Below are 11,562 nucleotides of genomic sequence, written 5' to 3' on the forward strand. Positions count from 1 at the left end.
TAAAAATCTGTTTCAGAAGTTTTTCTGAAACATGGACCATAAATAGTAACTGTAAACTGTACAGAAGTAGAAAGCATGTGACAAAAACACTATATTTGACCCTGTTCTACCAAAAATAACCTTACTTCCTGTGCTCAATTTAATCCATCACAATCTACAACTGTTTTAGCTTTATAATCCAATACTTATCCTACACATTTGTGTGAGTTTATATACTGAGAACATTAGGAAGAAAGCATTAATTAACAGCCTTTCCACTGACATTTACAGGGATTATGGTCCCTCAGTCCTCCAGTAATGCTAATCTTACATTTTTCTCTTATTTCCCCAGTTTAAAAGTTCAATTACAAAATTTCTAACATTAAGAAAACACCATATTTTTTAAAAACACAGAATCTCTTCCTTAGCAGCTAGAACCTGCTTGATTTGAGCTTCCCTGTGTAACCAGTTGTCCTGGGTTCAGCTACAGGAGTCATTTTTTCTCTTTCTGATAAGAGCAGTCCAGTAACTAAGGTATAATACAAAACCACTACTGCTACCACTAATAATAATAATGATAAGGGAAATAACAAGGGGAGAGGACACAACCGCTCACCACTCGCCAACTGATACCCAGCCCAACCCGAGCACCGATCTGGGCCTTCTGGGTAACTCCCCCCGGTTTATATACTGGTCATGACGTGCTGTGGTATGGAATACCCCTTTGGCCAGTTTGGGTCAGGTGTCCTGTCTCCTCTTCCTCCTGGCTTCCCCTCCTCCCTGGCAGAGCATGAGACTGAGAAAGTCCTTGGTCAGAGTAAACATTACTGAGCAACAACTAAAAACATCGGTGTTACCAGCGTTGTTCCCAGGCTCAAAGTCAAAAACCACAGCACTGCACCAGCTACTAAGAAGGAGAAAAATGACTGCTGTAGCCGAACCCAGGACACCAGTGTCTCTGCATCCCTGCTGCTTCACAGGGATTAAAAAAGCAATGAAACATTTTGTGTCTAATGCAGCAACTTGCTAACTAAATTAAATATGATAAAAGAGTAGGATCTTAGGCCAGCCATGTATATAATCATAATTAAAACATACTACAAAGCAGGTGTTTCAAACAGGACAATGTCTGTGGCTTCCTCACCTGCAGAGATAACCAGATCTGTGTATGACTTATTCTAGGCACTTAAAACACCACTAACACACTCCTTCACAGGAATTTCTAAGGAGAGAGAAGAGAGTTCATACTCTGGCCAGTGTTTTATATGATGGCACAGAAGCATTATTAAGCATCAGCATTCAGTGTGGAGAGTTCAAACCTACAGTTTCATACGAATCTATTTTTATCTCCAAAAATGCAGGCAGGGAAGCCACATCATAGACGAACAGAAGAAGACTGTAATATTTAGGATTTACTGGAGACCATAGTTATGAAAGAGTGCTACAAACCTTTCATGCTGAATTTTTATTTGCAGCAATGACTTTCCTGATACTTAATGAAAAAAATGCAGAGATTTGATCAATGATCTTAATATAGTCTAGGCAATAAATTTCCTAATTCTTAGGAAATTTACTTGTGGTAACTGCCATAAGCTGGTCTTATAATGAAAAGCTTCATAATCTATCACTGTTCTGCAAATATCATCACATCTATCATAGTTCGGCCCTGACTTACAATATTCAGAACAAGTAACATTCCAGCTAACAATGCCATGTGTAACTAACTTCACTGAATTTATATCCCTGTCACACCAGCACCGGGTGTGCCGCTTGCAGAGAGGTTTAGAATCATAATCTTTCCTGCCATGTGCAGACCAATTAGTTATTCCACCTTCAGTATTGTTCTCCTGCTGACCTATTCTTCCATGGGGCACCTCTTTAAAAAAACCTCAGAACCACACCAGGAAAAACACAGTTTCACAGTATACTGAGAGACTAATCATGCTGAGCTTTTCCCTTGAGCTTGCTGCATAAATTAGGACTGCCGTAGTACTGCTTTCAGCCTTGGCTGGCAGAGCAGGGACAGGATTTCCCCTTTGGCTGGGATGAAATAGCTCTTTTCAAGTTAGAAATAGGATTTCAGTTAAGGAAAGCTCGTAAAGATTTTTGTGGCATGGATTACACTTACACTTACCTCCTGGACAATGCCTCATGGCCATTTTACACCGTCTGGATTCTGCAATGGTTGGGCATGGAATTGTGTCTTTTGCTGGCTTCTTCACAATTTGTCTTGTTCTCGTTTCCAGGCCCCACTTAAATCCACATGTTTTGTTATTTCTGCTGCAAGTTCCCCACTCACTCCACTGACCCACTTCACAGCCTTCTGATAAAGCAAAAGAAAACATGAATGAGCAATTATTTTGGGTTTGGGGTTTTTTTTTCTTTTTCAATCAGAATACAATATCATAAAGCACCACCTGGAAGTTTTACTGTTAACAGGCAAAAACTTGCAAACAAATTGAAAATCTCTTACAGAAAATCTCTGAAAGAATCTTTTTAGACAGCATCAACCTGAGCATAAAACCATCTGACTACCAATCTGTACAGACATTGTGTTAGTCCAAATTATTCAAAAAGCCTCCTAAAATTATAAGGTTTTTCTTTTTTATTTTTAGTTTTTCAATAAATAAATCCTATTTGGTTGTCAACAGGATTTGCAAAGTTTAAGGGGTCACATTTTCAGGGCTTATCCATCATGAAATGCAAGGAATACTCTTGAAAGAAAGAGTCTGTTCTGACACAATTCCCAGGCTTCAAGATAAAACACCAAACTGTGAGACCTGAGAAATACTGTGAGAACTGCCAACGCTGGTTGGAGTTATATAGTAATTTCTAGTAAAAAAAAAAACCCTTATTTGGTGGTTTATATTTGTTACTTCCTTTGGAAAAGGGAGGGGCTGCTGAGAAACTGAAAGTGAATATGAAACCCAGATGTTACAGGAATGCAACCTGCCCTGCCCCTGGGTTCTGGCCTTGGTAAATGGCAAAATGAGCAGGTAGTTTTATAAGGGCAAGAATCCATCAACTATATCACTGATTCTAATGCAAAAAACTGGCCTTCCTAAAATCTTATAAATTCTGAGTTATAAATCCTCACACAAGGTGATTTACAATTAAAAGGACAGAACTTTCTGAGGCAACACAGAGTGCCATTCCCATTAATGCAGTATTTCAAAGTTTGGAAAAAAACATCATTATTATTGATTAAAAAAATGCAGACCCAATTCATCAGTCGATATTTCTTGATAGGAAATGTTGAGCATCAGCTCAAAAACAGTGCTATATTTGAACCTGCCACCTGGCAAAAGAGCTGCTTCAGCAGCATTGCTGTGCTAGAAGACTCACCCACACATTCCATAAGCTCTTCCAAGGCTGCAAATCCAGGGGGGCATCCTCGGAAGCACCGACCTCTGTGCGAGTAAAAGCCAGTTTTGCATTTGGTACAAAAGTCTCTGCTAAAGCAGGAGTCGCAGTTTTCTATTCTGCATCCTGAATTGAAAGGATCATAAGGAACAGTGAGACAGCTAAATTAGGGTCAGACTAAAAATGGAATGACTTACAAAGCAATAAAACAGCAAAACTAGAAGTACCCTAATGAGGAATACTCTCATCCTGAAATTCATCTGCTCTATAGGAGATTATTAACCGTAATTATTTACCACATTTTCCCCTACATCCTTTTATTCATTTTTTTTTTTTTTACACAAAGCTATAGATAAAACCTCTAGTTAGGTGATATTTGAGTTAGTTACCTCAAATTTTTGGAGGAAAACGTTCAACGTAAGTTGTTTTTGTGTTTAACTAATTTTGAGCCAACTAAGATGCAAAAGTTTTGGGAAGCATGCATGTATTGTATGTACGACCTTCAGTTTACTATTTGTCATCAAAAGCAGGATATGTTTTTTTTTCATGAGTTGACCCTATAAATAGGTGAATGAATGCTTTCACATATTATAGCTGATGTCCATATCTAACAGGTATGTGCTACCATGCAAAAAGCCTCAATTTTTCTGGATATAACTCCTCTCTATTATTAAGCCAGTTAATCCATAAAAAACAATATTAAGTGATTAAAAGACATAAAGCTATAAAAATTAGAAAAAAAAACCAAACAAACCAAAACCCCCCCCCAAAAAAAAAACAAAAAAAAAACCCAACCAACCCAACAACATAAAATATATTATTGCCTTTTGAAATACTGGATTTCTCCAAAAATTTAAGAGAAATATCATCCATTATAAACTACAGACTCAGAGGCAAACTGTTCAGAAACATCCTATTCTATACTAAAACATGGCAACTTGGAAATGAACTAGGTACCAACATTCACATGCACACCTGAGAAGAGGAAATACTTACATGGAGGCTTATGAAAGTCAGTCATACATACCTAAAAAACAAATGCCAGGGAAAAACGTTCCCAATATTAAAACATAAAAGCCATTACACTTGGAACAGTAATGAACACTTTGAAATTATTTTAAAAGAATCTAATCCTTCAGCTAACATAGTTAATTTATACAACTATGTTAACCATCCTGTCTTCAGCAATCTGAAGTCACAGAAGGAAGCATTTGTTAATCAGGTCATGCAACAATATACTAATATTTTTGGTCACTTATTTAATTCATTTATTCTTCATTCTTTTCTAAAGAAAAAAAAACCCCAACCAAAACAGAAACCACAAACCATTAGGACTTCTGAAATAGCTATTGGTAAATATACCCTCCCCTTAACAACATCTCAAATTCAGGCAATCTTTATAAAACAGATTTTAGTATTTATTCCTGAACTTCAACATGCCTAAGTAAGGCACAACATAACACTTTAACTGGCTGGTGGTGGAAAATTATTCTCCGTTAGCAATTAGGGCAATTTGAGTCTTTTTATACCCGATTTCTTGTGGCATTGGACAATAAATCAGGCATATTGAATGGAGAAAAAAGTAAAAAAATCAAATGCTGGTACTCCTTTCTTTGGTTAGAAGGAATGTGAACATCAGTTTGAAGTCTTGCACTACCAAAGATAAGCTCTGCAAGCTCTATAGACACAACCACACTTAACCTTCATCCTGCCAACTCCTGTGTCCAGCATCTCTCAAAGGAGCTTTTAGAACTTGTGTTCATATAAGCAACAGAAGCTGGGCTTCTTATCCACAGTTTACATTATAGGAAATTCCCAAGAATGAGTTTTGAACCATTCTCCAAAGAGGAGATCACTGCCCAAACAATAACCCTGCAACATCACTTCCCCAGATTAATCTGTCTGCACAAATGATACAGTGACCTGCTCTGGAGATGTACTGCAATAGTTAATTGCAAATCTGATTTTATTACTTGCAATGCTTGAATCAAACATCCAGTCTGTGTAAATATTCAGGAAAAAACAACATTCACCTCTTGCCCACCCACACAACGCAGTTTGAAAAGACATCAAGGTTTTTCCAAATCCTGTAGTTCAATAATGAGGTGCAGAACAGAACATTAAAAGAAAAATTAGCATCCTGTGACCCTCCCTCACATCCAAGTGATACAAGCATATTTTTTGAAATAAATACTGGTTTAACTATTGTTTTCAAGACATGTTGGTGAGTAACATGTTTAAAATTTACTCCATTTGAACTTTTTAGAGTGGAAGAGGGATTAAATGAGAAACTTTTCAGTACAAGTTGCCTGTTTATGACATATAAACATGCTTAGCAGGCAAAAGCATGCCTCAACTTTGCTTGGGATACCCTCCATAAAACTACTGCTATTTAAATTGCTATTACGTATTGCTAGTACACATGTGAATACCCCACATTTAAACATTAAATGAATTAATAAATCTTTCAGTTTCTTGATCATAATTCCAATCCTATTTATATTTTTTGCTTTGTATTCTATAACTGTTTTCTTTTGTATCACAGTAGAGTCCTTGTCATGACAATTATATTTTGAAGGCATTACTAGATGCTTCTGGGTGAAAGTTGGGTGAGATTTCCACCAGAACAGTTTATTCTCCTATGAAGATAAATCACTCCAAACATGAAGTGTCTATTATTTAATGTGTATCAGACATAATTTAGTAGAAAATACTGAAAGAATGGTAGGAATACTTTAAGAATTCTGAAATTAAAACATTCATTCACCAGAGTAACATTCAGCACAATGCTTGGAGTTACTGGATGCTAACCATAATGATAATTAAATTCCATAATAGACCACACAGCAGTTGAAGATCAACTGGGAGTGACAACTCCTTTATTACATCCTCCATACACTCAGTTTCAAATGATGAAGCTAAGCCTTGCTTCTATTTTATTTTTTTCTTTTAGTAAAAGTGCTGTTAATAAATTATTTTAACTTTGAGGTTAGTACATTAAAATAAATTAATTAAATTCTTTTGCTTTTACAGCTAGATATACTAACATGGAGAAAGTGTACACATTTTTAGTTGGACTTCTAAAGAAGTTGATACTCCATTATAAATATTAAGATACCTTAGTTTGGAAATAAATACAAACATGTCAAATTTTGTATTTCTTTTTGTTAATCTGCATCATTATGTAAGATTTATTAAATATAGGTCTTAGTAGAAGTATTTCAGATTCCTATTTTTTTGTATTCTCTTATTTAAATAATAAATAGGATAATAAATGAATTATCTAGTTTGAAATCTACAGAAGAGCTGTTTGACATAATATTCAATACTTAAGAAAACCAGCATTTAAAAAAAAAAGAAAGAAAGAAAAGAAAAAGAATTGCCTCATCCTTTACACAAAATAATATAATAACACCCAAGGAAATATTGTTTAAGGTTAATGACCTGAACTTCTTTCTTCTGATTGTCAGAGTTTTCAACCCTTTGAACTTTCTGATCTCAGCATCTTATGCCTAATTCTGGACAGATAAAGCAAAATTCTTTTCTACTTTTAAAAATGTCTATGTAAACACTTTTCAATTCCATTTAAATTAACTAGTAAGCTTACTGATATAATAAACTGGAACAAAGCAGAGATTCTTTTTTCATCTGGAGAAGGTTCTTATCAAAACCAATTTTATTACTTCAATTTATTAGCCATACATCTGATTGATTGCTTTTCTCACCAGTTCAGTGGCTTTATTTTCTGTGTAATTTCAGGAGCTAAACTGTGGCTGGTGTATTCTCTTTACTCCACTTAAAAGATTAGCTAGAAGTTTACAACACCAGAAAAAAACCCAAAGGAAACAAGACAAAAAACTTCAGCTAACCATAGCTAAGATTGGAGGCCCAAGTTGCTCTTTAGAGGCAAGAAACAGATACTTCATTACCAACAGTATTCTTCAGAAATGCCTTCCCCCAGTTTAAAAAAAAATTGAAAATGGTGCCCATTAGAGGTTTCTAGATAGACAAGAGTGCCTGGGAGATTTTAGGGAAGTGGTAAGGAGAAGCCTAGAAGTGGAAACTCTGGGAGGCAGAGGGAAAGATAAGATTGGTGTAAAGGGGACAAGGAGTTGATAAATTCAGTCCTGCAGAAGAACCCCAAAGAGTGATCACATACTTTTGGCAGGCCTACCATACTTGCAGGGCAACAATGACAGAATTAGAAACCTAATCTTCAGAACCTTAGAGTGAAGAAATAAAGGGTGCTTCATTGCTGCTGTTCTCATTTAGCTAGCAACAAGAGGTCTGTAGGCCAGGGGCAGACACTCAAGTCCTTACTTCGTCTTTCATTTGTATTCAATTTGCAGTATCTCACCAAGGGTCTGCTTCCAACCAGACCTCAAATCCCTCCTATTCCTGATCAGCATTTTGTCTCCTTATATCCCCCTGGCCCTACTACCCTCCGTTCACAACCAGGACCTCTCCAACATCGTAACACCTACTGCAACTCTTCTAGCACAATCTCACATGTTCTTCCCAGTGATTCTATTTTGAGAAAGCCAGAAAGTGAAATATTTGCTTCCACCCTTCCACTTGAAAGGTATAAAGCACCACTGAAAGCCACCCCATATGAAGACCACACATCTTTCTTGCTAGCATTTGCATATAACTGGACTTCAAAAAGCACTCAGGGAGGCCCAGAGAAATCTGCTGGTATGCCTGATTAGCACAGCCCATTTCTAAACAGATGACACTTTTTAAAATGTCACACCATACTTCCCACAAGAGTTGTATACAAATGCAAAGAAAACAAGAAAAACATTCTGACCTCACTAAAATCCATGGCAAAGGTCCTAATTACTTCAACAAAGGCAGTTTTAAACTAGTAACTTTCTTATACCATCAAATTGACCAGACGCCACTGCATTTACTTTAATGGAAAAAATTAATATTAAAAACAGTAAAGAGTATAATGTTTAATGATGAAAACATATTTATAAAGTGGAAACTGAGAACTGGAGAAAAGCAGTACTCCAAAAGTTAGGAAAACTTTCTAGTAGTTTATTTTCAATCACAAGCTGTCACAGGAGTGGTTATAAATTCACAGCTCCATGACTTTACCCCTCAGGGGAAAGGGTGGAAGAGAAGTCACTACTTTGTCTGGTGAAGCTGAGCTGGGCTGAAATCAGACAGAAGTGCTTTGCTCAACTGTCTTCAGTGTTCAGACAAAACAAAGCAAAACAGAAAGTTACCTCTTCAAGAGCTATAAAATGTTGATTTATGGGACAAGATACATAGCTTTTCCAATGGAAAAGTCTATTGATACTCTTTAACCTCTTAATTTAGGCTGACGGAATGTGAATGACTGACATCTCAGTAGAGCACAAGGGGTAGATTATAGTATGCAAAAGTGCCTCCATGCCTGAGCGTAGTTGCAGAACATGCTCAAGAAAGAAACATAACTCCATAAGCTAATACTGTGCCACTGCTCACTCAATGGCCATGAAACCTTCCAAACTGAAGGACCATATTCTTTGCTCTAGACAGGAGAAAAAGAAGGATCATATCATCTCCCTTAAAAAAGTTCATTTGTCAGAAAAGAATTCAAAGGCAGAAATTTAAAACATCTTTGACTTTGACTGAAACAGAGGGGCAAAAGTTATGTACAGGACTTAGGAGCCAAAGTCCCCTTTTCCTTAATTTTCAGTGAGCTCTAGCACCCGATGGCACTTCAGAAATAACTTTGTTCTGAAGTGTTTTGCACATGCACCAGATATTTTGAAAAAGTAATAGCTATAGAGCCATTTTTCAGTCAAGGTTAGGGCAACAATCAGATCTATAAGAAGTCTATTTAGCTGGCCAGGAATAAGAAGTTTGTATTCAGGCTTTATAATCTCATTTATGTTGACCCACATATATTTATGTGAATATCACAAAATAACCAAATCTGATTGATGTGGATGAAACTTAATATTTATAGAAAACTACATAAATAGTGCATTAAAGAACTCTGGAAGAAGAAAGCCCAGATTACAAATCATGTCTCAATTAGGGATACATTTTAAGCAGATAAACCACAATGATATTTAAAGATTTTTGTGACCTATTTTGGCTTCCTGACAGTCATGATAAGCCAATCCTACTCATTCTTCTTTTGAAATAAGCATTAAAGAACTGACAGACTTACATTTTAGGGATGGAATCAAAAGCCCAGGAGTTAAAAATACAAATTCAGATATTAAATTAAATAGAGACTCAGATGCATACATCTTTATTGCAAAAAAAAAAAAAAAAAAAAAAAAAAAAAAAAAAAAAAAAAAAAAAAAAAAAAAAAAAAAAAAAAAAAAAAAAAAAAAAAAAAAAAAAAAAAAAAAAAAAAAAAAAAAAAAAAAAAAAAAAAAAAAAAAAAAAAAAAAAAAAAAAAAAAAAAAAAAAAAAAAAAAAAAAAAAAAAAGAATAGTATATGCTCCTGTAAACATTATCTCTTTGTACTGAAATTAGAGCATAATGTTACCAAAACAAAAACTATACTTCTATAGTAAATTTATCACCAGTTTATAAGGTGATGCAGAATAAGCTGAATTGCAGAAAAATATATGCCTTTGAATATATGCCTCAAAATAAAGCAAAAAAGTCTCCATATTGAGATGCATGTGCTTCATATTTTAACATATCTTAACAAGGTGGATTATATCAGTTTCTCATACTAAACACAATATGACAAATTTTAAGGTCAAAAAATGCCTACCTTAACGATAAAAAGTAGTGATTCATTTGTACTTTTACTGATATGCATAATCTCAAAAATTTTACGTAAGCCTTATTTTGGCTTTGTGAAAGATCCATATTCTATAGTGTTTCCATTGCAACATCGTCCCTTTCTAAACATAATCAATGTGACTGACCATCCATCCATAACTCCCTTCATAACAAAGATATTTTGAGGTACACATAGTGGAAAAAACAGCTGGTCAATTCCTAGTAATGTTAATAACAATGATTCACAGCAAGTTCTGCTCCACATGAAACTCAGACACCAGTGAAGAGCAGTTGACTATGGGAAAGGGAAGTGAGAACATGTGAGGGAATCCGCATGAGTGGAAACCAGCAACCACCAGTGTAAGAAAGAAAACTGCATCGAACTGTAGTGAACACCTTCAAGAAGGAAAGATAATGATCATATTTTGCAAAGAAAAGCTGCAGACTGAAGCTGTGGAAGAAAACACAGCATTCCTCAATTGAAGGGCTTGGTAGTCTTTGCTTGAGGCGATCTCTTGTATTTATGAAGTCAAAGTCACAGATGATGATTCACTACAGTTAGTGTTTTCCTTTTGAAGGTCAAACTCAGTCTTTAAGGCATCATTCCAAAAGGAGCCTCTGGGTCCGTAACTTGCAAGGTTGGTTATCCTGGGGAGTGGCAATTGTTGCTTGGTCTAAAGCACCCAATACTTGAGTCTTTCACACGAACTCTGACTCACAGCCCTCTACTCTTCTTTCCTCAGATCTCTCTGCCTCTTCTACCCCAGAAACTCCTAACTTCACCTATCCCCAGACTGTCCCTATGTCCATCACATTCACTCCTTCCAACTCCTGCTCCTATTCCTCTGCTGCTCAGAAAAACAGCACTGGTGCTACAGACTTCATGCTGCCATCCTGACTTGTGTGTTGGCAGTCCACACCAATCTGTCATGATCAAGCACTACCTTCCATGCTAATCCTCTCCAGAATTTCTTGAGCTGAGAGATACCTCAAAAATCCAGACAAACTACATGTTTTGTAGCTCACCTTGAGGATACAGGGCCACATGAGGGACAAAGACTGTGCTAGTGCTAAGAAAAGCAGGAGACAGAGGCAATATGCTGAAGAGAGCTATGATGTGAGCAGTTCTTAAAATGGATGGACTATCAGTTGTACAACCAATGGAAAGAGAAGAGAGACCAAAACTTTCAGGAAAGTCACTGAGGAAAGAGTAAGGAGAGGAGGAAAATCATAAGCAAAAGAGCTTTAGCCTACAAGGGAATATCTATATTAGATATTTAACCGCCTAAACAGCTATGGCTTGGGTAGTTACAGATTTATTAGTGGATAGTATTATTATGCAAATAAAGATTTTTAAGATACAGGCCTGGGGCCAAACATGAGTGCTAGAGAATGACACCCACAGTCACTTGACCACAACAGGTCCCAAAGTTTGTCACAGCTTTACCATTTCATAGAATCATAGAACCATAGAATAGT

The 11,562-nt window shown here is 36.1% G+C and overlaps 1 protein-coding gene across 1 annotated transcript; it reads right to left on the minus strand.

Moving 5' to 3' along the window:
• Positions 1–736: 736 nt before the first annotated feature.
• On the minus strand, positions 737–3,468 carry RSPO2 (R-spondin 2; the record flags this gene model as incomplete). Its single annotated transcript, XM_010014153.1, has 3 exons — positions 737–759; positions 2,114–2,302; positions 3,325–3,468. Coding segments are annotated over 3 exons (356 nt in total), but the record flags the coding sequence as incomplete, so codon positions are not given.
• Positions 3,469–11,562: the final 8,094 nt, after the last annotated feature.

This window comes from Nestor notabilis, unplaced genomic scaffold (assembly GCF_000696875.1).
Source record: "Nestor notabilis isolate BGI_N333 unplaced genomic scaffold, ASM69687v1 scaffold33594, whole genome shotgun sequence".
NCBI lineage: Eukaryota > Metazoa > Chordata > Aves > Psittaciformes > Psittacidae > Nestor > Nestor notabilis.